The sequence below is a fragment of the Phocoena sinus genome, chromosome X (genome assembly GCF_008692025.1).
Source record: "Phocoena sinus isolate mPhoSin1 chromosome X, mPhoSin1.pri, whole genome shotgun sequence".
Taxonomy (NCBI): Eukaryota; Metazoa; Chordata; class Mammalia; order Artiodactyla; family Phocoenidae; genus Phocoena; species Phocoena sinus.
The window spans coordinates 42,138,802-42,161,238 of NC_045784.1; the positions used below are offsets into that span (position 1 = coordinate 42,138,802).

Below are 22,437 nucleotides of genomic sequence, written 5' to 3' on the forward strand. Positions count from 1 at the left end.
TAATTTTACCTTTTCCTTTCCAGCTTTTAATCTTTTTTTTCCTTTGTTTAATTGTTTAATAGCGAGTATCTTAGAATAACGTTAATAATGGTGTGGATAATGGATATTCTAGTATCATTTCTGACCAGGATTGGGATCCTGCTAGTAGTAGTCTATGGTGATGTCCATTTTTGTCTTGTTTTAAGTAGATATGTATTGGTTGCTTTTAGAATACTTTTAGAGGGAGTTTCCTGGTGCTCCAGTGGTTCCTCAGTGCTCTTTAGAGTCATTATTTTATCAAAGAATAATTATTGGGCACCTGCTGAGTATTAGGCACTAAGCTAAGCTTTGGGGAATAGGGCAGTGAACCGAACAGGTGGTTCCCTCATCTCCCAAAACTCAGTCTAGTAATTTTTTTTTTTTTTTTTTGCGGTACGCGGGCCTATCACTGTTGTGGCCTCTCCCGTTGCGGAGCACAGGCTCTGGACGCGCAGGCTTAGCGGCCATGGCTCACGGGCCTAGCCGCTCCGCAGCACGCGGGATCTTCCCGGACCGGGGCATGAACTCGCATCCTCTGCATCAGCAGGCGGACTCTCAACCACTGCGCCACCAGGGAAGCCAGTCTAGTAATTTTTTAAATCATGGAAGAAATGCACATTAAATCAATGTTGAGATAATTATTTTACAGTTATTGCAGTAGGAGAAATTTTAACAAAACAGCTGCCAGGGGCTTCGCTGGTGGTGCAGTGGTTAAGAATCCGCCTGCCAATGCAGGGGACACGGGTTTGAGCCCTGGTCCAGGAAGATCCCACATGCTGCGGAGCAACTAAGCCCATGTGCCACAAATACTGAGCCTGTGCTCTAGAGCCCACGAGCCACGACTACCGAGCCCATATTGCTGAAGCCCGCATGCCTAGAGCCCGTGCTCCGCAACAAGAGAAGCCACCGCAATGAGAAGCCTGCGCACCACAACAGAGTAGCCCCTGCTCGCCGCAACCAGAGAAAAGCCCACGCGAAATAAATACATACATACATACATACATACAATGAGAAGCCCACGTACCGCAACGAAGAGTAGCCTCCGCTCGCCGCAACCAGAGAAAAGCTCACGCGAAATAAATACATACATACACACAATGAGAAGCCTACGTACCTCAACGAAGAGTAGCCTCCGCTCGCCGCAAGCAGAGAAAAGCCCACGCAAAATAAATAAATACATAACTACATACAATGAGAAGCCCGCGTACCACAACGAAGAGTAGCCTCTGCTCGCCGCAACCAGAGAAAAGCCCACGCGAAATAAATAAATACATACATACATACAATGAGAAGCCCGTGTACCACAACAAAGAGTAGCTTCCGCTTGCCGCAGCCAGAGAAAAGCCCACGCGAAATAAATAAATACATACATAGAATGAGAAGCCTGCATACCGCAACAAAGAGTAGCCTCCGCTCGCCGCAGCCAGAGAAAAGCCCGCACAAAATAAATACATACATATATACATACGTGCAAACAGACAGCTGCCAGGCTAGCAAGGTGACTGTGGAACAGGGGGGCAGGGTAGCGCAGTGCACGATGAGGTGGAAGGAAAGAGGTCAGCAGGGACCTCATCACGCAGGACCCTGCAGACTTTGTAGGACCTTGGTGAGCATTTTGGTGTTTTGTAAGGAGCAATATGGTTGGGCTTGATTGACTTTGCCTTGTGAAACCCTCACTCACATTTGGGGTATAGAGAGTAAACTAGGGGAGGCCTGGGTGGAGGTGAGGAGACCAGTCGGGGTTCCACATCTAAGAGCCCAGTGAGGGAATGGAGAGGTGGGGAAGGGAAGGAGAGAAGTGGGTTGAATTTGAGGGAGAGGTGGGAGTCAGTTGGCCCCACGGGGTCAGCATGTAGGGATCCCTGTCAGGGGGTGGGGCTGAGGGTCTAGGGGGAGGGGGTGGGTGGGGTCACTCTCACCTCTTGCACCTTTCAGAAAGGACTGCCCTCTCTTCCCTCCCCATCCTTCTTTCCCCAGAGGGGGTCGTGGAGACAGGACTGGCCGTTACGGAGCCGCCGATCGTTCACAGGATGATGGTGGGGAGAACCGCAGCCGGGATCACGACTACCGGGACATGGACTACCGCTCATATCCCCGCGAGTATGGCAGCCAGGAGGGCAAGCACGACTATGATGACTCGTCCGAAGAGCAGAGTGCAGAGGTGAGGGCAGGGGAGGGCCAGCTCCTGCAGGGCCTCTGTCTGGCTGTAGCACCGTGTGCAGGTAGCTCTCAGCTCCCATGCCTTCAGACTGTGCTCGGTGGCTTTGCCTCACCTGGAGGGTCTGTCCCCACTCCCCTCTCTGAGGGCTCCTCTCCCAAGTTGGGTCTCCCTAACTTCCACGTGCTTGGCTCTATACTTCTGAGGGCCCCTGGCCACCACCTGTCTCCCTTCTTCCCTGTTGTTCGGGGTTCACTGCAAGCCCTATACTGCCTGCTCCCAGCCAATTTGGGGACCCGGCATCTAGGGTTGGGAGGGCACTTGGATATCACCAAGCAAAGCAGCTCTGGGGGGCTGACCGTGGGCATTCCCAGTGGTGGCAGAGCCTCTAGACAGAAGGGGAAGTCCCCTCAGGCCTCTCCTTTGAGCTCAGAAGCTAGCCATTTCCATGTTGTATAGTTAGCCCTGGCCTGAGTGGGGAGGCATGATGTTCACCATCAGGGAGCCCCCATCTGACGGGAAGCAGCAGCCTTGCCTTATGGGAAGCCCAGGTTGAGGGGGCGTCAGGGCCCTGGTCCACACAAGCAGACAGCTCTCCTTTCCAGTGGGAAGCAGAGTGTGGGCTGCCGGCCACCCTCTGGGGGGTCCAATGGAAAGACCCCTGTGGTGGGCAACCAAGCTTCCTTGATGGCAGCTGTGAGCTGTGCCTGGATGTCTCCAGGGCACTGGCTGGGCCCTGGGTGGACCAGGAAGAGTGGAGTGCTGAGTTATCTGGCCTCCGTGAGGGCAGTAGGGTGTGGACCCAGGCCTGGCTTGCTTAGTCCTGAAAGGATGGTTTGGGCAACGCCCAGGAATCCAGTGACCACACCCTGTTAGGAGAGAGCCTGGTGGTGATGGAGGACTGGCCAGGCAGAGGATCAGGGACCGGAAGGCAGCGCTGTAGCCCTCACACCTTTGCCAGGCCCTGCTGGCTGGCTCTGGCTGAGGTCTTAAGCTATTCCTAAACCCACGACTTGGTGGCAGGGCCCAGGCTGGGAATCTTAAGCGAGGTGTGGCCTTCCATGGCACAGGGAAAAATTGTGCACATGCTAGCTGAGCTGGCGAGGGAGGAGGGGGGAGAAACAGAGCAGGGTTTAGTGTGCCAACCCCAAATGGTCTCTTCCCAAGGAGGTTTTAAATGGTGTCTGGTCACCTGTCTGTGGGAGTTCCTCTCCCACACCAATACCGCCACCGGCCTCTCCCCACTCCCCACCAAAGCAGCCCCCAAAAGCATCCTGGGGAGAATCTCCAACCCCAGAAGGGTTGCAGTCCAGGGCCTGCCCACATTGCCTGCCCCAAGCCTTTAGCCGGAGCCCGCCCACCCCTGGCTTTCAGAGCCTGCCTGCCTCGGAGAGCCAGCGGCCAGCTCCTAGGCCCACCCCAGACTGACTGCCCGTCTGGTGTCTCTCGTCTCATTCTGTTGGCCAGGATTCCTACGAGGCCTCCCCGGGCTCCGAGACTCAGCGTAGGCGGCGGCGGCGGCACAGGCACAGCCCCACCGGCCCACCAGGCTTCCCCCGAGACGGCGACTATCGGGACCAGGACTATCGGACCGAGCAAGGGGAGGAGGAGGAGGAGGAGGAGGAGGAGGAGGAGGAGGAGAAGGCCAGTAACATCGTCATGCTGAGGATGCTGCCACAGGCAGCCACTGAGGATGACGTACGTGCCCCCCGTGTCCCTGGGCAGGTGGCAGAGCAGGAGGCCAGGCTGGGTCTCCTCCAGGGCCCTCAGCTTCTCCCTTACCCACAACCTCAGCACTTTTCATGCCTTATCCCCACTAGCTTCTGTCCGCCAGCACTGATCCATCCCCCGGATAGGCCTTGTTGTCTCCTAGTCTGGAAGGGAGGAGCGTTGGATAGGCTGACTTGGCCCAGGGGCTGTGGTGGTGGGTGGGGGAGGGAACAGAGCATTCCTTCTGCACGTTCCACTGGCCATCCATCCATTCTGCAAATGTCCATCAAAGGCCAGATGCTCACCAGTCCCAGTGCCAGATATTTCTGGTGACAGAGATGTTGTGGAGACCCTGCGGCCTGGGGGGTGGGGTGGTTCCCCGTGGGATTTTCTGAGGTTTTATTCTCATTCCCCGCCCTCCACCCTCTTTTGCCAGCAGCATCAGATCTCCTCACTGGCACGACCACAGAGCCTTGGGTTCTCCTTTGACTTCATTGCTGCTGCAGCCTTCCCACCCTGTTTTCCTGTGTGACGTTCCCTCCGATCCTCCTCCCTTCTCGTGCAGACCTCTCCTAGAGAGCAGGAAAACCCCAAGTGGGCCACTAGAACAGCCTCCTCACTAGCCTCCCCAGTTCTCCGCCTCCTCCCCACTGCCCGTGAATTCTCTGCTCATCTCTCCTCTGAAACCTGCTGGCTGCCTATGTTGTCACAGAGAAAACCCCACCTGTGTGCTTGAGAGCTTTCAGGTCTGGCCCACCTCCACTGTTCAGGGTCAGACGGTAACTGAGTGCTGACATCTGTGGAGGATTTATCACAGGGTGGGCCACATGTCAGGTCTGATTTAATCTGCACAGCCACCCTGTAGGGAAGGTACTTTTGTATTTTCATTCTACGGATGAGGAAGCCAGGCCCCCAGCAGTGAAGCAGTTTGCCTCAGGTCCCACAGCCGGTGAGTGGCACAGCAGAGTTGGGGTCTGAACCTGGACAGCTGAACCCCAGAGCCCACATTCTAGCTGTTTCCTGAGCTCTCCCTGAGTGTTAGCAGTTCTGATCTGCTCCTCTGTGTCTTTCTTTTTCATCCTTGTATGTGTATGTTTAATTTCCCTCTGTTGTTGAACCTGATGAGGAAACAGGCCCAGAGGCATTAAGGCTGCTGCCCAAGAATGCCCAGCACAGGCTCCCAATCGCTTGCGAGAGGCACCACTGGCCTAGAGACTCTGCCTCGCCTGGTCCAAATCCCAAATTGCATCTGCAGCTTCCCTCTGGCTTAGGTCATCCAGGAAGCTTTCCAAATCCCACGGCCATGCCTTTTGGTTTCCACCCCAAGTTACTGCTCCATTTATGGTCTAGCACACATGTTTGGGGTTTGCTCAGACCCCAGTCCTTCCCAGTTTCGTACTTTTTGTCATGGGTCTCTCTTGATGCAAGCCGGAGGGCAGTGCCTTTGCAAAGGGCCAGAATTGCTTGCCAGCTTTCCTTGCTCTGTGGCTGCACCAAGCCTGTTGTCAGACCACCCCTGCCCACCATTCTTGAGCTGCTGGCTCGCTTGCTCTCTTGCTGTTCTCCATCCCTGAGGGTCATTATGCTGCCATGCTTCACCTTGCACCATGCCCCTTTTTTCATTTGACTCACTCTGCAAGTCTGGGGCTGAAAGCTGAGACTGGGTACTGGTGTGGGGCTGGGGCTGTGGTCACTTGGGGGAAAGCCCTGAGAGAGGGAGAGGAGACAGTGTGTGCACATCCCCTATGACCCTCTGGGGTCCTGGAGGCCTCCAGCCAGCCTCAGGTACCCAGTAGCCCCCTCGTGCTGAGCTTGCTCCAATCCGTATCTCCCCGTACAGATCCGTGGCCAGCTGCAGTCCCACGGCGTCCAAGCACGGGAGGTCCGGCTGATGCGGAACAAATCCTCAGGTGAGCTTTTGTTCTAGTACCTTCCTCTTCCACTGGCCAGCCTCAGCCTCCGAGTCTCCCTCCTGCCTCTGCCTTTTCCCTCACCCTCCCTACCCTGCCTTCCTGCCACAGCTGGGAATGGGCAGCTTGGGGGTACCCTCTTCTTCTCTCCCCCTCATCCCACTCTCCTCACAGCTCCGGCCAGTAGCCTCTTGTGCGAGGCTGTCAGGGAGGGGGTGCAGCTCTGAGATGAGCTGAGTGCTCCCCGGGGGCAGGGCCAGGGCCAGGCTCCGGGGAACCTCCTCTTTGGGACTCTGAGTATCTGAGATGGTAGCCCCGTCCCCCCAGTAGCCTCCCTTCCCTCCCCTTTCTTCTCCTTTCCCTGCCCCTTGTTCTCCCCCACATTTTTCTGGTAACAGCCTCTGACCAGAAAGAGGTCTGACACGGCCCCACCCATGTGTCCCAAGAGGGGAGGCAGGGGATGGCTCTTGTCCAAGGGTGTATCCCAAGGAGCAGCCAGGATCGCTGGCCTCGCTTGTTCTCTCCCTCCCTCTTTCAGGCTGCTTGGAGCTGGCCTGAGGTTAGTAGGGTGGTGGGGGGTTGTCTCTGCAGGACCTCTGGCCCAGGCTCCCCAGGGCAGGCACAGTGGGGCCTCGTTCTGCCTGGGCTTCTCTCTGCATCTCTCAGTCTCTCTCCTCCCCACGCCTCCATCTCTCCATCTCTCTCTCTCTCTCTCTCTCTCTCTCTCTCTCTCTCTCTCTCTCCATCTCTCTCTCTCTCTCTCTCTGTCTCTCTCTCTGTCTCTCTGTCTCTGTCTCTGTCTCTGTCTCTCTTTAATTATACCATTCCATCCTCCTGTGCATCCTAATAGTTATTCTTTCGGAGATCAAGCATGCCCCTCAAGTCCCGCCGTGTCTAAGCCCTCCCTGTGTGTGCACCTCCAAAGAAGGAGCTACTTTCCCCTGGTATCAAGCCCTGGATCCTTTTCCCAGCCCTGGCCAGGCCTGGAGTCTCTCTTCATAGCATGTAGGTCTTGCTCTGCTGTACCCCAGCCAAGCTGACAGGATTCTGGTCTCCCTGAGGCGCTGTCCCAGGTGCAGCCCTCTCTGTGGCCCTGGGCGCTTCTCCCAGGCACCTGCTGATTCTTTAAGATCTACCTGGACGATCCTGGCCCCCATTCTCCTGCTGTCTTGGAGGACTTGGACTGTAGGTGGCTGTAATCTTCCCAGCTTGGCCCTGAGGTGGCTCCCTGGTGAGGCCAACCTTCCCTGGACTGTGGTGAGGCTGAGGTGACCTTGTGTCCCTAACTCCCTCCGGTTCCTGTTGGGCCTAGAGCCTTCCCAGCCTCCCCGAGCAGCCTGGCCCAGCTTCTCTTTTGCTCCTTTGATTAAACACCTGTTACAGGACCCCTCCTGGGCTGCCCTGGCCTTGTGCTGGGCCCCACCATTTGGTTATTTATTCTGGCCCATGTGAAGCCAGCTGCCTACCCATCTGTCCTCCTTCCTTCTCTGGAGACGTCTCCTTGTACCCTTTCCCTCCCAGCTCCTTCTCTCCATCTCTGTCACCCCAGGCTGTCCGGGCAGGTGTGCCTGAGCCCCATCTCTGTGTCTTTCTTCCCAGCTGGCGTGTGTGTATCCCCTGCCCCCAACCCCTCTCCAGCTCTGTTTTCTTCCCTCCCGCTTCCCTCTTTCCTGCCCCTCCCGACCATCTACCTTGCCTCCCACACCCTGGTCTTTCTTTGCTTCTCTCTCTCCCTTTCTTCCTTTTTCCTCTCCCCACTTCCCTCTCTGCCCCCCAGTCCTCTCCCCTCGGGTCCCGCCCCCGGGAACGCCGTGTGTCCAAAGCTGTTGACTAACCCACTGCGTCTGTATCTGAATGCTGTCTCCAGGTCAGAGCCGGGGCTTCGCCTTCGTCGAGTTTAGTCACTTGCAGGACGCTACACGATGGATGGAAGCCAATCAGGTTGCTTTGCCGCACTTGAACCCCCCCCCCAAACAAATACTACTTTGTAATCGAGCGCTCCCCATCGCCTGATTCTTACGGACACAGTTCCCTGCCCTGTGGCCCTGTGTCCCATCCCCCCACCCCCCTCTCTCCCCCTTCCTGACCCTCACTATCTCCTCTTCCCATCTCTCGCTACCCACTGGGCTTCCCATCAGGAACCCACACTCACCACTGGCCCTTCCCACTGGCCAGGCACTAGCTCTGCCTCTCTTCCTCTCCTGGCTGAGCTTTCAGAGAAAGGGCTGCCTTGGGGGTGGGGTGGGGGTGGGGTTCTTCCACCTAAGTTCCCACTCCCCGGGGGACCGCCCTGCTCTGGGGTCAGGCAGAGCCAGGACTCTGTTCCACTCTTGGGCACCGCTGGAAGTCCAGCCATTGGGGAACTTAGCTGTTGGCACACTAACTAGCAAGTCCTGTTTTGCCAGCTCTGTCCCTGCATGTGAGTTTGGTCCTTTGATTTCCATGGGACAGGCCAGCACTGCTCTGTTGATCGAAAGTACCAGTCAGGAGTGATGGTTTCATTCACCAGGACTCACTTCGGTCACCCCACCCCTCCCACTGCACCTAGTCCCCACAGGAGTCACCACTTGCCCCACTCCGCTAGGGACAGGCCTGCCCTCTCAGCGAGGAGCCGTGCTGTCCGGAAGGGAGGGGAGCCTGCTCCCCCAGCCTGGCACGGGCTCCCAACCCAGCAGCTTTGGGACCTTCAGAGACCCAAAGCTTCTGCTCGCGCACCCAGAGCCCAGCTCACTGGTGTGGGGCACTGAAGGAAAGCCTCAGGGGAGGAAGGGGCGATGTGGTGGAAGGGAGGCTCAGCAGGGGCGGCCCTGGGGCCATCTCTGCCGGTCCACAGGCTAGTGCCATGGGCCCAGGACCCAGCCAGCCACGGGAAGACAGCCTCACAGCAGGACCGTCCATCTTTTAAATATGGCTCTTTCTTTTTCCCCTTCTCCAGCACTAGTGCGCGTGCGCTCTCTCTTTCTCTCTTTCTCTCCCCTCCTCTCCCTCCCCTCCCCTCCCCGTCCCCCCTCATCCCAAGTGTAGCCTGTGTAGTGCTGGCCCTGGGTGTGGCCTAGCAGTGTCAGGGCCGAGTGGGGGTTTCCCCCGCTGTCCGGCAAGCTTCGGGCAGCCGAGCACTGTGTGCCTGGTGGCGTGTGTTCACGTGTGCGTGCGCGTGCCCGGAAAGGCAGCAAACAGCTGCGCCCGAGGGCTGTGGCGCTTTCCCTCCCTCCTTCCCTTCCTTCTTCCCTCGTCAGTTCTCCGACCTCCCTCCGTTCCCTGTCCCTCATCCATCCAGCTGAAGGGCTCGCTCACTCTCTTCTCCTGTGCTGAGACGGTGCGTGGGGCACTGCTGCCTAGGCCTCACTGTGCTCTGCTTTTCCCCGCAGCACTCCCTCAACATCCTGGGCCAGAAGGTGTCCATGCACTACAGCGACCCCAAGCCCAAGATCAATGAGGACTGGCTGTGTAATAAGGTACAGGGGCGGTGGCAACGTCTCTGTCTCCCCGGGGCCTCTGAGTGGTGTGGGTGTGGAGGACTGGCTCAGCTCAAGCAGCGCTGCTCCTTGCCACCCACCCACCAGTTTGTACTGAGCTTTCACTTGGTGCCAGGCTCTGCCCTCATGCGGCACGATCTTGCCTGAAGCCCCAGTAGACTTGAAACAGATGTTTATGTAAGTGACTAGTGACAGTGGAGGCATAATGTGATCTATAAAATGTGGGCTTCAGAACCAGACTAGCTGAAGTTAGACTCTCCCAAATCTGCCTTGATTTTCGTCAGGGTATTTAACCTCTCTTTGCCTCACTCTCCCCATCTCTGTGATGCAAATACCAATGACCCCGCTCCCCAAAGGTGGTTGGGAGGATTGAAATGTGGTGATGAGAGGGTAACACTTGGAACGACACCTGGCCCGCCGTTAACAATGTTCAGTGTCAGCTCTTGTCCTGAAGGAACGTGTAGGGTGTTCTGAGAGCCTGTGTCAGGTGACCCAACCTCTGACCAAGCCATGTCCGCCTGAGACTTAGGGTACAAGCTGTAGCTCTTTGCAGTCATATTCTCTAAGAGGAGGCTGAGGCTCAGAGAGATGAAACCTTGAGTTGTGCCTTGCTCCTGATCGTGGGCCATGGATGCCACCGTGAGTTCAGATCTCCCCTGGGGCCAGCCTCACAAGCAGCCTTGGGACTCTGTAGCCTCACCTCCTGCAGCCGGCTGGCAGCCCTGAGACCTAAGGGGAGACCTGAGAGCTTGCGGAGGCCCTCTCCCCAAGAGGAACTCTGCCCAGTAAGGGGAGTGGTTCCTGCTTATTTCAAAACGAAAAAACTAATATCAGAAGGCGGGTGTCCAACCTCTCTGGAGAGGTAGGGACAGAGTGACGGGGGGACTCCATCCCTCCTGTATTTTCAGATACTCCTTGAAACTAGGGGATCTTTCTTTTCTCTCCTTTATCCACCACATGCTGTTGCTCTCCAGTCTTGTCACTTCCATCACAGAAATGCCATTCCCACTGCTCAGGCCAGTCCTCACCTCCTCCCCCACACAGTCGCCACAGGCCCCTCTCTGGTGTGCTGGCCTCTTGCCTCTTTCTCCCACTCCCTCACTGGTGACATTCCTCAAAACCACTTCTGACCACATCCCTCCTCCTCTGCTGAAAACCCCCACAACTCTGAGCTTGAGTGTGACTCCCCTCTGTGATCTAGTGTCACCTTCCCTGTCCAGCCTTTGCTTTTGCCTCTCTCCTCACCCTCCTACACAAAATCTCTTGCTGCCTCCGCCAGCAGTCGCTTCCCAGCAAAACCAAACCAAACTCTTGGACCTCCCAGATCAAACAGCCCTGCTGACTATACCCAGCTGAGTGATCTGGGCCTCTAGGCCCGCTCCCCTCCCAGAGCCCCTGGGGGGGACCATTTCCACAGACTCACCTGCTGCCCCTCTGTGCTACATCTGCTCCCCACTGTTAGGCCAGGAGGGCAGAGGCCGTATCCTGCACGGAGCCTGGCATGGGAGCAGTGCTTAGTACGTGACCATGGATCACAGATAGAAATGTGGTGAAAGCTGGGCATCTCCAGAGGCTGCAATATCCCAGGCAGATTTATTTCTCAAGAGCGGCAGGATCCAACCCAGTCCTCGAGATGAAGGAGGGGTGGGAGTCTGGCAAGAGAGGGGCTGATGGCTTTGAGGGATAGAAATAACGAAGGTTTCTGAATAGGGAAGTACATTTTGGGAGGAGGAACCTACCAAAGGGACTTTGGAGGTGGGGGCATTTCTGGGAGTTGGTACCTCGGAGCAGGTGGCACTTGGTAACAGAGGTAGGGGAGTTATGGATCCTGAGTTGCGGGGTTGGCACTGAGGACAAATTTGAGACCATGTAAAGGGAAGATTCACGGGACCGAGGAGGACAGCCAGAGCCCCAAAGCCCCCTGCCACCCCGACCCTGGGACCTTCCCGGGGCATGGCGGGTTCCCTGGGGGATCTCTGGATCCACGTTTGGAGGGTGCAGTGGAAAGCCCCACCCCCTCTGATAGCCTGGCCTGTGCCTCACAGTGTGGCGTCCAGAACTTCAAACGCCGTGAGAAGTGCTTCAAATGTGGTGTGCCCAAGTCAGGTATGGCCCTCCTACCTCCCTCTTTCCCGGGACGTTGCTGGGAAGAGGGAGAAGGGTGAGGGGCCAGTGCTCTGGGAGGAGGGAGACCAGCCTGGGAGCCCCTTCCCCTTTGTCATTGGCCTGTCTTCTGCCGCCCCTGACAGAGGCAGAGCAGAAGCTGCCCCTGGGCGCAAGGTTGGATCAGCAGACACTACCGCTGGGTGGTCGGGAGCTAAGCCAGGGCCTGCTGCCCCTGCCACAGCCCTACCAGGCCCAGGGAGTGCTGGCCTCCCAGGCCCTGTCACAGGGCTCGGAGCCGAGCTCAGAGAACGCCAACGACAGTGAGTCAGTTGTTCCTTCCTTCCTCCCTGCCCTAGGGTGTCTAGGCTGGGCTCTCCAAGGCCAGAGAGATGGTGGTGACCAGGACTTCATCCTCCCAGGGGCCTCTGCCTGGTGGGGGGTACACACATGTAATGTAGGGAGAGCAGAGGAAGAGCATTGCCAAACTCGACTTTAGGGGTGTGTTGAGAAGGTTCTCAGCAGGTGGGTGACTGAGCTGGGACTTGGACTGACAAGCAGAGTTTATCTGAGAGGAAGAGGTGAGGGGAAGCAGCGGGCGCAAGGACGCGGAGGCCAGGGGAGAGGGAGCAGAGGGGAGCCACCAGAGGGTAGGGCCAGAGCGGAATATCAGTGGTGCTTCCTAATGCTGGGCCCCTTCCTGCAGCCATCATTTTGCGCAACCTGAACCCACACAGCACCATGGACTCCATCCTGGGGGCCCTGGCACCCTACGCAGTGCTGTCCTCCTCCAACGTACGCGTCATCAAGGACAAGCAGACCCAACTGAACCGTGGCTTTGCCTTCATCCAGCTCTCCACCATCGTGGTGAGGGCGGCACAGGGGGGGGCCGGGCAGCCAGGATCCCGGCCCCCGGGGCAGGGAGGAGGGACCCTGACCCTAGCCCCCCACCGCGGCCCCAAGCCTGGAAATGGGGCAATGGAGCCGGGGACCTCCCCGGGCCTGACCCTTCTGCCCCTGCCCCCGCCACCTCCTCCCCCAGGAGGCAGCCCAGCTGCTGCAGATCCTGCAGGCCCTGCACCCGCCGCTCACCATCGACGGCAAGACCATCAACGTTGAGTTTGCCAAGGGTTCTAAGAGGTCAGGGCCCCACCTGTGTCCTTTCCCAGCTTGCTCCCCAGCTTGGGGCCTCCTGTCTCACTCCCAGTCTCTGACATCCTCCCCAGGGACATGGCCTCCAACGAAGGCAGTCGCATCAATGCTGCCTCTGTGGCCAGCACTGCCATTGCCGCGGCCCAGTGGGCCATCTCGCAGGTACTCAGAGACTCCCCTCCACCCCAGCATCCCTGTACCTGGGCCGCCTCCACCCTCCCGCTCCCTCTCTGCAAACAGGAGGGCTGGCTTGCTGTTTTGGCTTCCTGTGGCCCCGAAAACCTCTCACAGTGGTCGCCGGTGGGGGCTATGGGGTCCTCGCTGCAGCTCCCTTCCCAGGCACCTCCTCCCAGGCTTTCCTTTTCAGCGCCGTCGCGGCTGCTTTTCTGTTCTGTTTGGTAGTTGTATATCATCCTGAATTGTTACAACCTTTCTTGGTAAAAGGGAATTTATAAGTGGCTGCAAGAAAATTGGCAGATAACAATAAAGAAGGGGAGGATGGTATCTTCCTTGGTCTGACACCCAACACATATATCACGCGGCACATGTACCAGTGTCAGCCCTAGGAGCGTTTTGGCGCGTCTTTGTCCCAGTCTTGTTTTTGTCACCACCGTGCTCTGCTCTGGCCGGGTGGCCCTTGTTTGAGGGCTGCATGCTTTCTGTCAGCAGACACTTGCTTCACTTGTGGGCAGACGTCTCTTAGCTGGTCCCCCTCCCCTCTGTGCCCCCTCCTCTGCTAATGAACCCCTCCCACCTGCCCCTCAGGCCTCCCAGGGTGGGGAGGGTGCCTGGGCCACCCCCGAGGAGCCACCGGTCGACTACAGCTACTACCAACAGGAGGAGGGCTATGGCGGCAGCCAGGGCACAGAGTCCTCTCTCTATGCCCATGGCTACCTCAAGGGCACGAAGGGCCCCGGCATCACTGGAACCAAAGGGGACCCAGCCGGAGCAGGTTAGCCTCAGCATCTCTCCCTGAGCCCATGGTGGGGACTGGCAAGCATAGGGTCCTGGGCCCTGCCATTCACGTTCTCCTTTTTCCCTGTCCCCTTTTACAGGTCCCGAGGCCTCCCTGGAGCCTGGGGCAGACTCTGTGTCCCTGCAGGCTTTCTCCCGCACCCAGCCTGGTGCCACCCCTGGTGTCTACCAGCAGTCAGCAGCTGAAGCAAGCGGCAGCCAGGGCACTGCTGCCAACAGCCAGGTGAGGAAAATCAAGGGGAGGTCCTGGGGGCCATGGGGGCACTGGTAGACACTGAGCCCTGTTCCCCTGTCTTGCCCCGTGACTAGTCATACACCATCATGTCACCCGCTGTGCTCAAATCTGAGCTCCAGAGCCCCACCCATCCCAGCTCTTCCCTGCCACCAGCCACGAGTCCCTCTGCCCAGGAGTCCTACAGCCAGTACCGTGAGTAGCCATGGCCTACGGTGAGGGGTGGGGAATTCCTTAACAAAGCAGAGAGGAGTGCGACCCCCTCTTCTCACTCTCCAGCTGTTCCCGACGTCTCCACCTACCAGTACGACGAGACATCTGGCTACTACTATGACCCCCAGACTGGCCTCTACTACGACCCCAACTCTCAGGTGATAGGGCAGTCTGGGGAGTGGGCAGGGTCTGCAGTCCCCTCTTCGAGGTCTTCCCTCACACCCCTTCTCCCCCACCTCCCCCAGTACTACTACAATGCTCAGAGCCAGCAGTACCTGTACTGGGATGGGGAAAGGCGGACCTATGTTCCTGCCCTGGAGCAGTCAGCTGATGGGCATAAGGAAACGGGAGCGCCCTCAAAGGAGGGCAAAGAGAAGAAGGAAAAGCACAAGACCAAGACGGCCCAACAGGTGAACACTGGGAGTCCAGCAGTCACTGGCTGGCTGTCAGGTGTCTTCTGATGAATGCCATTCTGTCATCTGTTATCCTCCACTGCCAAGGGAGGGGATGGCGGTGGATGTGCACGTGGGCAGTAGTTGTGCCCAGGAGAGACCAGGCTCCCGGTCCAGCTCTGCTCTTTGCTGCGTGACCTTGAGCCAGGGCCGTCTCCCTACCAGGTACATGCCCACCTCCCTGAGGTGGCCAGTGCCATCCAAGTGTACCCTGTCTGCTTTCCCATCCCCTGGTGGGAACCTTTGTGCTGTTGGTGGCAATGTGGGCTGGTGTGGGCACGCCTGAAGCCAGGCTAGCCCTGCCTGTGGAAACAAATGCGCATGCATGCTCCTTTGGGCCCAGAACCCCACCTAAGGGTGTGTCCGTGTCTGTCTGTGTATATATATCCCAGAGAACTTCTCGCGGGCCCATCAGGGGGTGGGCAGGAAGACAACCATCGCAGTGTTCTGTGGTGGTGGGCAGTTGGCGGGAACCTCAGTGTCTTGTCTGTGGAGGAAGAATATGACAGTCTGGGTGCAACACTTAGAAGCAAGAACTACGTGTTCCTTTGGCAGCCTGGTAAATTCTAAAAATGGTGTTGTGCCTGGGGGTCGGGGTTGGGCAACGACATGGAACGTGGCATAGTATCACACGTGTAAATTAAAATTATACACAGAGCAAGCCATTCTATGCATTTTAGAACGATAAAATGAAAACACACGGCAAACCTAATAGCGTGGGTGCCCATGAGGAGAATGGGGGCACAGCTGGGGAGGGGCTTGCTGAGGAGCACTGATGACAGGACGACAGAGAAATGGGGACTTTCACTTCCGCATCTCTCACCTTCTGCTTGAGGCTGCAGGGCAGGAAGGGGCGGGCTGCTGCAAGGGCAGAGGTTGGAGTTGGTGACCCCAGCAGTCGGAGGATTCCTAAGAGCCTCACCCCCACCCTCGCCCCTAGATTGCCAAGGACATGGAACGCTGGGCCCGCAGCCTCAACAAGCAAAAAGAAAACTTCAAAAACAGCTTCCAGCCCATCAGTTCCCTACGAGACGATGAAAGGCGGGAGTCGGCCACCGCAGATGCTGGCTACGCCATCCTCGAGAAGAAGGTGTGTGTGGCTGTCCATCCGCGCCCTGCCCCCTAGTCTTGTCATTCCTTTGGTCCTTCCGTGGAATCTGAATTTCTGTGTTCCTCCACCCCAGGGAGCACTAGCTGAGAGACAGCACACCAGCATGGACCTCCCAAAACTGGCCAGTGATGACCGCCCAGTGAGTGCCCAGGGCAGAAAGAAGGGCAGGGCTCTGAGCTAGCCAGACCATACCTCTCTCCCTCACCTTTTGCAGAGCCCACCGAGGGGGCTGGTGGCAGCCTACAGCGGGGAGAGTGACAGTGAGGAGGAACAAGAGCGTGGGGGCCCGGAGCGGGAGGAGAAGCTCACTGACTGGCAGAAGCTGGCCTGTCTGCTCTGCCGGCGCCAGTTCCCCAGCAAGGAGGCGCTCATCCGCCACCAGCAGCTCTCCGGGCTTCACAAGGTGACTGAGGGAGGCTTGGCTGGGAACCCTGTCCTGGCCCGGCCCAGCCGCTTCACTCCTCCTCCTGTCCTCCTTGCAGCAAAACCTTGAGATTCACCGGCGAGCCCACCTGTCAGAAAATGAGCTGGAGGCACTTGAGAAGAACGACATGGAGGTGAGGTGTGACCCACTCCTGGGCTCCATCCCTCGGTCCCTTACCAAGCGCTCCATCCATGTAGGCAGCTGGCGCTCAGGTTCCTCAGCTAGACACAGCCTGGCTGCCATCAGCCACTTCACGTCCTTTCCCTGCAAGGCTTCTTCCCGATTCCCCCCATGCTGGCTGCTGGCATTCACAGGACCACAGATCTGTTCGCTAGATCTAGCTCCCTGTGGGGGCCCCCCAGCTGTGCCCATGTTTCCTGCAAATAGCGATCAGCTCCTTCATTCTCACACACACTCTTCAGCAAATGAAGTACCGGGACCGCGCAGCTGAACGCAGAGAGAAGTATGGCATCCCTGAGCCGCCGGAGCCCAAGAGGAGGAAATATAGCGGCATGTCTGCGGCCTCTGTGTGAGTGCCCGGGGCCAGGTCGGGGGCCTGGGGCCGGCAGGCCAGTCGCTCACACTGTGCCACTGTCTCCTGCAGGGACTTTGAGCAGCCCACGCGGGATGGGCTGGGCAGTGACAACATTGGCAGTCGCATGCTCCAGGCTATGGGCTGGAAAGAGGGCAGTGGCCTGGGCCGCAAGAAACAGGGCATTGTGACTCCCATTGAGGTGAGTCTGCGGGGATCCCATCCCCATCCTCCAGTACTCTCTGCTGTAGCCCTGGCCCCCGCCCAACCTGACAGAGTCTGCCTCCCTCACACAGGCCCAGACACGGGTGCGGGGCTCCGGCTTGGGTGCCCGAGGCAGCTCCTATGGGGTCACCTCAACCGAGTCATACAAGGAGACGCTGCACAAGACAATGGTGACCCGCTTCAACGAGGCCCAGTGAGCAGCTGCAAGACCTACTTATACTTATGTTGGGTGTCCAGCCTGGAGCAGGGGAGGATGAAATGTTGGGTGGTCAGAACAGGGGCCCTGCACCTGTTGACTGGCCCAACTCCGCAGCCAGAGAGGCCCTGACCAAGTCAGACTTTTGAGTTGGTGACTTTTATTGGAAAACTGGGCTGGGTTCATGTCTTTCTTTTTGTAATAAAAGCTGAAAAGTCCGCAGCTTGCATGTCTCTTTCTCATGTCCCAGAGTGGTTTGTGGCCCACACAGATACAGGGACATAAACACAGATGGACAAGATCTTGGTCACAGCCCCTCACCATTATCAGGTCCAGCAGGTACTCGGGTCCAGCAGGTCATGCTGTACCAGGAAACCAAGCACCACCAGGGCACCGTCAGACTTGAAGACCCTCTGGGTCACAGCCAGGACTAGGAACCCCCCATCCCCTGGCCTTGCCACCCTGCAGCTGCACTTGCTGTATGGCTGCAAGGCTAAACTGTACTTGGGTCTGGGGACAATGCCTGAGGGCATCTCTGAGTGAACAACGATAGGCACTCTGGCGCCAGTGGGCCCTGTGCCCTCAACAGGCTGATGACCCCAGAGGTGTGGAGATAAGAGAATCAGCCTGCCAGTCCCAGGGATGCCCCACCAGTTGGGTCCACCCTCGTCCTCATCCGCTCCACGGCTTTTACCACAGCACCCTATCCCTCCAGTCCCACTAACCAGTCTCCACCCTGTGATTCACAAGTATGCGTGTGCTCTCAGCACAGGTCTGAGTACAGTGGAACACGAAGCTGGGGCTGCCCTCTCCGGGCCTTGTGGGGGCTGGGCTGTGAAACGGGGCCAGGAACCGCCCCTCCCCAAAACATACATGCTTTTAAGACAAGAAGGTGGAAGGGAGGTAGTGTAGGAAGAGCAAGCGGTTTAAAGCCCCTCCTTCCTCACTTAGTAGTCTGTATTATGACATCACCCTACACAAGTTGTAAGGAGAGGGATGAAAAAGCGAGGCTGGTGTAATCTTGATCCCCAAAACAGATGAGATAATTCAAGAAGAGAACATTTCAACATTTCACTTACACCTGTATATTAAAAATCCTTAATAAAGTCTTAGCTACGGCTTCCCTGGTGGCGCAGTGGTTAAGAATCCGCCTGCCAATGCAGGGGACACGGTTTCGAGCCCTGATCCGGGAAGATCCCACATGCCGCGGAGCAGGTAAGCCCGTGCACTACAACTACTGAGCCTGCGCTCTAGAGCCTGTAAGCCACAACTACTGAGCCCATATGCCACAACTGCTGAAGCCCGCATGCCTAGAGCCCATGCTCCGCAGCAAGAGAAGCCACCACAATGAGAAGCCCACTCAAGGAAGAGTAGCCCCCGCTTGCCGCAGCTAGAGAAATCCTGCACACAGCAACGAAGACCCAACGCGGCCAAAAAGAAAGAAAGAAATTTATTTTTTAAAAATGTTAGCTAAATGAATCCAATATTATATTTAGCAAATATGTTTTGATCAAATAGTTTATCTCAGGAGTGCAAAATTGAGTCAACATTAGAGAAACTATATATGTAGTGCTCTACATTAACAGACCAAAAGTAAACAAACGTAATAATCTCAACCACAGAAAGCATTTGATAAGGTTCAAGAATCAATAAATCCATACTTACAGAAATTAATGGATAGAAGAATAAATACATGGAGGAGAAGAGAAATATCTCCTATACAGTAGAATGTCAACTAATAATCACGGCACAATGATGATGTTCTGTTAATGTTAATGAAATCTCTGGGTGCTAAAGCTAGCGGTTACACTTTGATGTAAACAGGATATTTACACAGATTCAAAGTATCTCTCCATGAGATATATGTTAGTTAATTCCAAAGGGGGAAAACAGTATCTTTACAGTAGAGAAACCTGGCAGATACCATCTTAATGAGGGGAACAAAGTGAACATTATCAGTATTAAAATCCTGAGCCATCTGATAGGACAAAATGAGGAGACAGCATCACTTTTGTGATATTCCCAGGCAATATGCAGAACACGAATCTAACCACAAGGAAACATCAGACAAAGCCAAACTGAGGGACAGTCTACAAAATTCCCGGCTTATAATCTTCAAAAGTGTCAATGTCATGAAGGTCAAGGGAGCACTGAAAAACCGTTCCAGATTGAAGGAGACATCCCATTTGAATGTTCAAATGTTACCTCCTGGCTACCCCATTTAAAGTTCCAAACTCTGCCCTGCCATACTCCCTATGCCCCTTTCCTTGCATTCTTTTTCTCCATGACATTTCTCAATTTCTAACATACTATAAGTTTTCTTACTTTTCTATAGTCTCCTTCACTAGAATGAAAACATCACGAGGGAAGGGACTTTTGTCTGCCTTGCTCACCACTGTGTCCCCGATGCCTCGAACAGGGTTTGGCACATACCAGACCATGGAAGCATGAATAAATACACACACCACAACTGTTCAAATCATTCTCATTCTCAAGACTCCATTTTTTAAAAAAAAATGGCTAATACATAAAGAGTCCTTAGGGACCTCCCTGGTGGCACAGTGGTTAAGAATCCACCTGCCAATGCAGGGGACATGGGTTCGAGCCCTGGTCCGGGAAGATCCCACATGCAGCAGAGCAACTAAGCCCATGCGCCACAACTACTGAAGCCCGCGGTGCCTAGAGCCTGTGCTCTGCAACAAGAGAAGCCTCTGCAATTAGAAGCCCCTGCAATTAGAAGCCCGCACACTGCAACGAAGAGTAGCCCCTAGAGAAAGCCCGCACACAGCAACGAAGACCCAATGCAGCCAAAAATAAATAAATAAATAAATTTATAAAACAAATAAAAATAACGAGTCCCTAAAAATCCATAAGAGGTACAACAACCCAATAGAAAATGGATAAAGGAAACAGAAAATTCCCAGAAAACAAGAACTGCAAATACCTTTAAATCTATGAAAAGATGCCCAAGTTCACACCTAATAAGAGAAATACACATTATAATCACACCCGATTGGCAAACATCCAAAGGCTTGACAATCTGCTCAGTGAGGCTGTGAACCAGCTGCACTCTCATACGTGGCTGGGGGCAATGCGAATTGTACAACTCTCACCCCCACTTCCCCTTTTTCCCTGCTTTCTTACCTCCACAGGCTTTTGTTCAAGCTGTTCCCTCCGACTGGGATGCCCTTCCCTCTCACTTGGGAAAGTCTAAAGTCCAAATCCTGCCTCAATTACTCCTACTGATCCTTTTGAGGGCAATCAATTCTTCAGAGAAGTCGGCCACACCCACGGCTTCAGTTGCCACCTCTGATGGCCCCTAAATCCATCCACAGAAACTCAGATCTAGTCCCCAAACTGTTCATTCAACCAACACATACCAGACCATGGATATCTAACAGGCATCAAAAATGTAACACATCTGGGGACTTCCCTGGTGGCGCAGTGGTTAAGAATCCGCCTGCCAATGCAGGGGACACACGTTCGCGCCCCGGTCCGGGAAGATCCCACGTGCGGCGGAGTGGCTGGGCCTGTGGGCCGTGGCTGCTGAGCTTGCACGTCCGGAGCCTGTGCTCCGTAGCGGGAGGGGCCACAACAGTAAGAGGCCTGCGTACCGCAAAAAAAAAAAAAAAAGAATCCGCCTGCCAGTGCAGGGAACACGGGTTCGATCACTGGTCCGGGAAGATCCCACATGCCGCGGAGCAACTAAGTCCGTGCGCCACAACTACTGAGCCTGTGCTCTAGGGCCCACGAGCCACAACTACTGAGCCCGCACACCTAAAGCCCCTGCTCCACAGCAAGAGAAGCCACTGCAATGAGAAGCCCGCGCACCACAACAAAGAGTAGCCCCCGCTTCCCCAAACCAGAGAAAGCCCACGTGCAGCAACGAACACCCAACACAGCCATAAATAAATAAATAAATAATGTAACGTCTGAAAACCAACTCCTGATTTTGCCCCATGCCTGCTGCTAATGGAGTATTTCCCCTGTCAATGACAACTCCATCCTTCCAGCTCAGGCTAGAAACCCTTGGGTCAGCCAGGACTCCTCTCTATTTTTCATGCGCTGTATCCGATTTCTCAGCAAATCCTGGTGTCTTTACCTTCAAAATCAATTCAAAATAGAACCCCACACACTTCCTCTTTCACCACCTTGGTCTGACCCTCTCTCATCACTACCTGGACTCTTGCAGTAGCCTTTCCACTGGCTTTTCTGCTTCCTCTCCCCCACCCTACCCCCCCACACACAGTTTGTTCTCTCTCCACAGAGAGCAGCCGGATTCTAAAATATAATTTAAATAATGTGACTCCCCTACTTAAAATCCTTTTATGGCTCCCCATGGATCTTAGAATAAAAACCAAACATCTCAGCCTGGCTTACAATGCCCTGCTTGATATGGCCTCGAATCTCATCTGCCAGTGCTCTCCCTTCCTCACTCCTCTCCAACTACACAGACATCTGTGCTCTTCCCAAACATTTCAAGAACTTCCAGCCTCAAGGCTTTGCCCCTGATGTTCCCTCTGTCTGATGCTTTCCCTCCATGTTACACGTGGTTTGCTTCCTCACTTTTCACAGGCCACCTCCTCAGGGAGTCATTCCCTGACTACTTCACATGGGGTATCAGGGGAGGTCTCCCTGAGGTGAGGCAAACAATAAATCAGAAGGAAAAGATCTGATGGAAGAGCGTTCTTAACTATTGCCAGAGCAGTAGTCTCCTTGCTATGTTCTTTGCTATGTTCCCAGTGCCCTGCACTTAGTAAGCATTCAGTAAATCTTTTTCAAATGAGCAAATGTGGAGGATTTGAGGACAGGATATGTGATACAGAATTTGGGATAAGGTGATAAAGGCATTTTGTGTTAAATACCTTTGCTGTAACATCACCTTCTCAGGGAGGCCTTCCTTGACCACACTATCTAAAAATGCAACCGGTCCCCCACAGATTTCCCTTTACCTTGTTCTATTTTTCTCCACAGCATTTAGCAGTTATCACATATATACGACATATTTACATATATATTTAATTGTATATTCACATATTAATATAGGCTATACACAATGTATTTAATATGACATTTATTATATACAGATGTAACTTTTTTTTTTTTTTGCCACAGCACATGGCTTGTGGGATCTTAGTTCCCCGACCAGGGATTGAACCCCGGCCCTTGGCAGCGAAAGCGTGGAGTCCTAACCACTGGACCGCCAGGGAATTCCCTACAGATGTAAATTATTTACATATTGACACTGGCTATCATGTTATGTAAACTGTGTAATATTAACATGTACATTTTATTAGACACAATTTATATTATATTCACATGTATCTAATATAATTTTTACTTATTTGTTACATTTATGGTCTTGTCTCTCGCTAGTCTGTCAGCTCCGTGAGGGCAAGGAAGAATCCCTGGCACCTGGCCCACAGCTCGAGCTCCAAAATGTCAAATGAATGAACTCCTTTGGCCACCTGAGCCTCAGCTTTCCCCTCTGTAGGATGGGTGTGCCTTTCCACCTGGAGGTACCCCCATGTTCCGATCCCTTTTCCTACA

The 22,437-nt window shown here is 55.1% G+C and overlaps 1 protein-coding gene across 8 annotated transcripts in view; it reads left to right on the top strand.

The window, feature by feature from the left end:
• The window catches only part of RBM10 (RNA binding motif protein 10), a 30,441-nt gene extending 13,332 nt beyond the window's left edge, over window positions 1-17,109 (top strand). For 2 of the 8 annotated variants that reach the window (XM_032619537.1, XM_032619531.1), the window contains exons 3-24: window positions 1,996-2,179; window positions 3,644-3,874; window positions 5,727-5,796; window positions 7,664-7,737; window positions 9,165-9,251; window positions 11,318-11,378; window positions 11,522-11,698; window positions 12,082-12,239; window positions 12,418-12,515; window positions 12,602-12,689; window positions 13,293-13,479; window positions 13,583-13,725; window positions 13,812-13,929; window positions 14,014-14,105; window positions 14,193-14,357; window positions 15,340-15,489; window positions 15,584-15,649; window positions 15,725-15,913; window positions 15,993-16,067; window positions 16,357-16,463; window positions 16,539-16,668; window positions 16,763-17,109. In XM_032619537.1, the coding sequence (XP_032475428.1) occupies window positions 1,996-2,179; window positions 3,644-3,874; window positions 5,727-5,796; window positions 7,664-7,737; window positions 9,165-9,251; window positions 11,318-11,378; window positions 11,522-11,698; window positions 12,082-12,239; window positions 12,418-12,515; window positions 12,602-12,689; window positions 13,293-13,479; window positions 13,583-13,725; window positions 13,812-13,929; window positions 14,014-14,105; window positions 14,193-14,357; window positions 15,340-15,489; window positions 15,584-15,649; window positions 15,725-15,913; window positions 15,993-16,067; window positions 16,357-16,463; window positions 16,539-16,668; window positions 16,763-16,888 (2,776 nt within the window). In that variant the 3' untranslated portion in view covers window positions 16,889-17,109. Of the gene's footprint in view, window positions 1-1,995; window positions 2,180-3,643; window positions 3,875-5,726; window positions 5,797-7,663; window positions 7,738-9,164; window positions 9,252-11,317; window positions 11,379-11,521; window positions 11,699-12,081; window positions 12,243-12,417; window positions 12,516-12,601; window positions 12,690-13,292; window positions 13,480-13,582; window positions 13,726-13,811; window positions 13,930-14,013; window positions 14,106-14,192; window positions 14,358-15,339; window positions 15,490-15,583; window positions 15,650-15,724; window positions 15,914-15,992; window positions 16,068-16,356; window positions 16,464-16,538; window positions 16,669-16,762 lie in introns of all 8 variants that reach the window. The other 6 variants (XM_032619530.1, XM_032619536.1, XM_032619535.1 and 3 more) reach the window with 4 other exon arrangements.
• The last annotated feature ends 5,328 nt before the right edge of the window (window positions 17,110-22,437 follow it).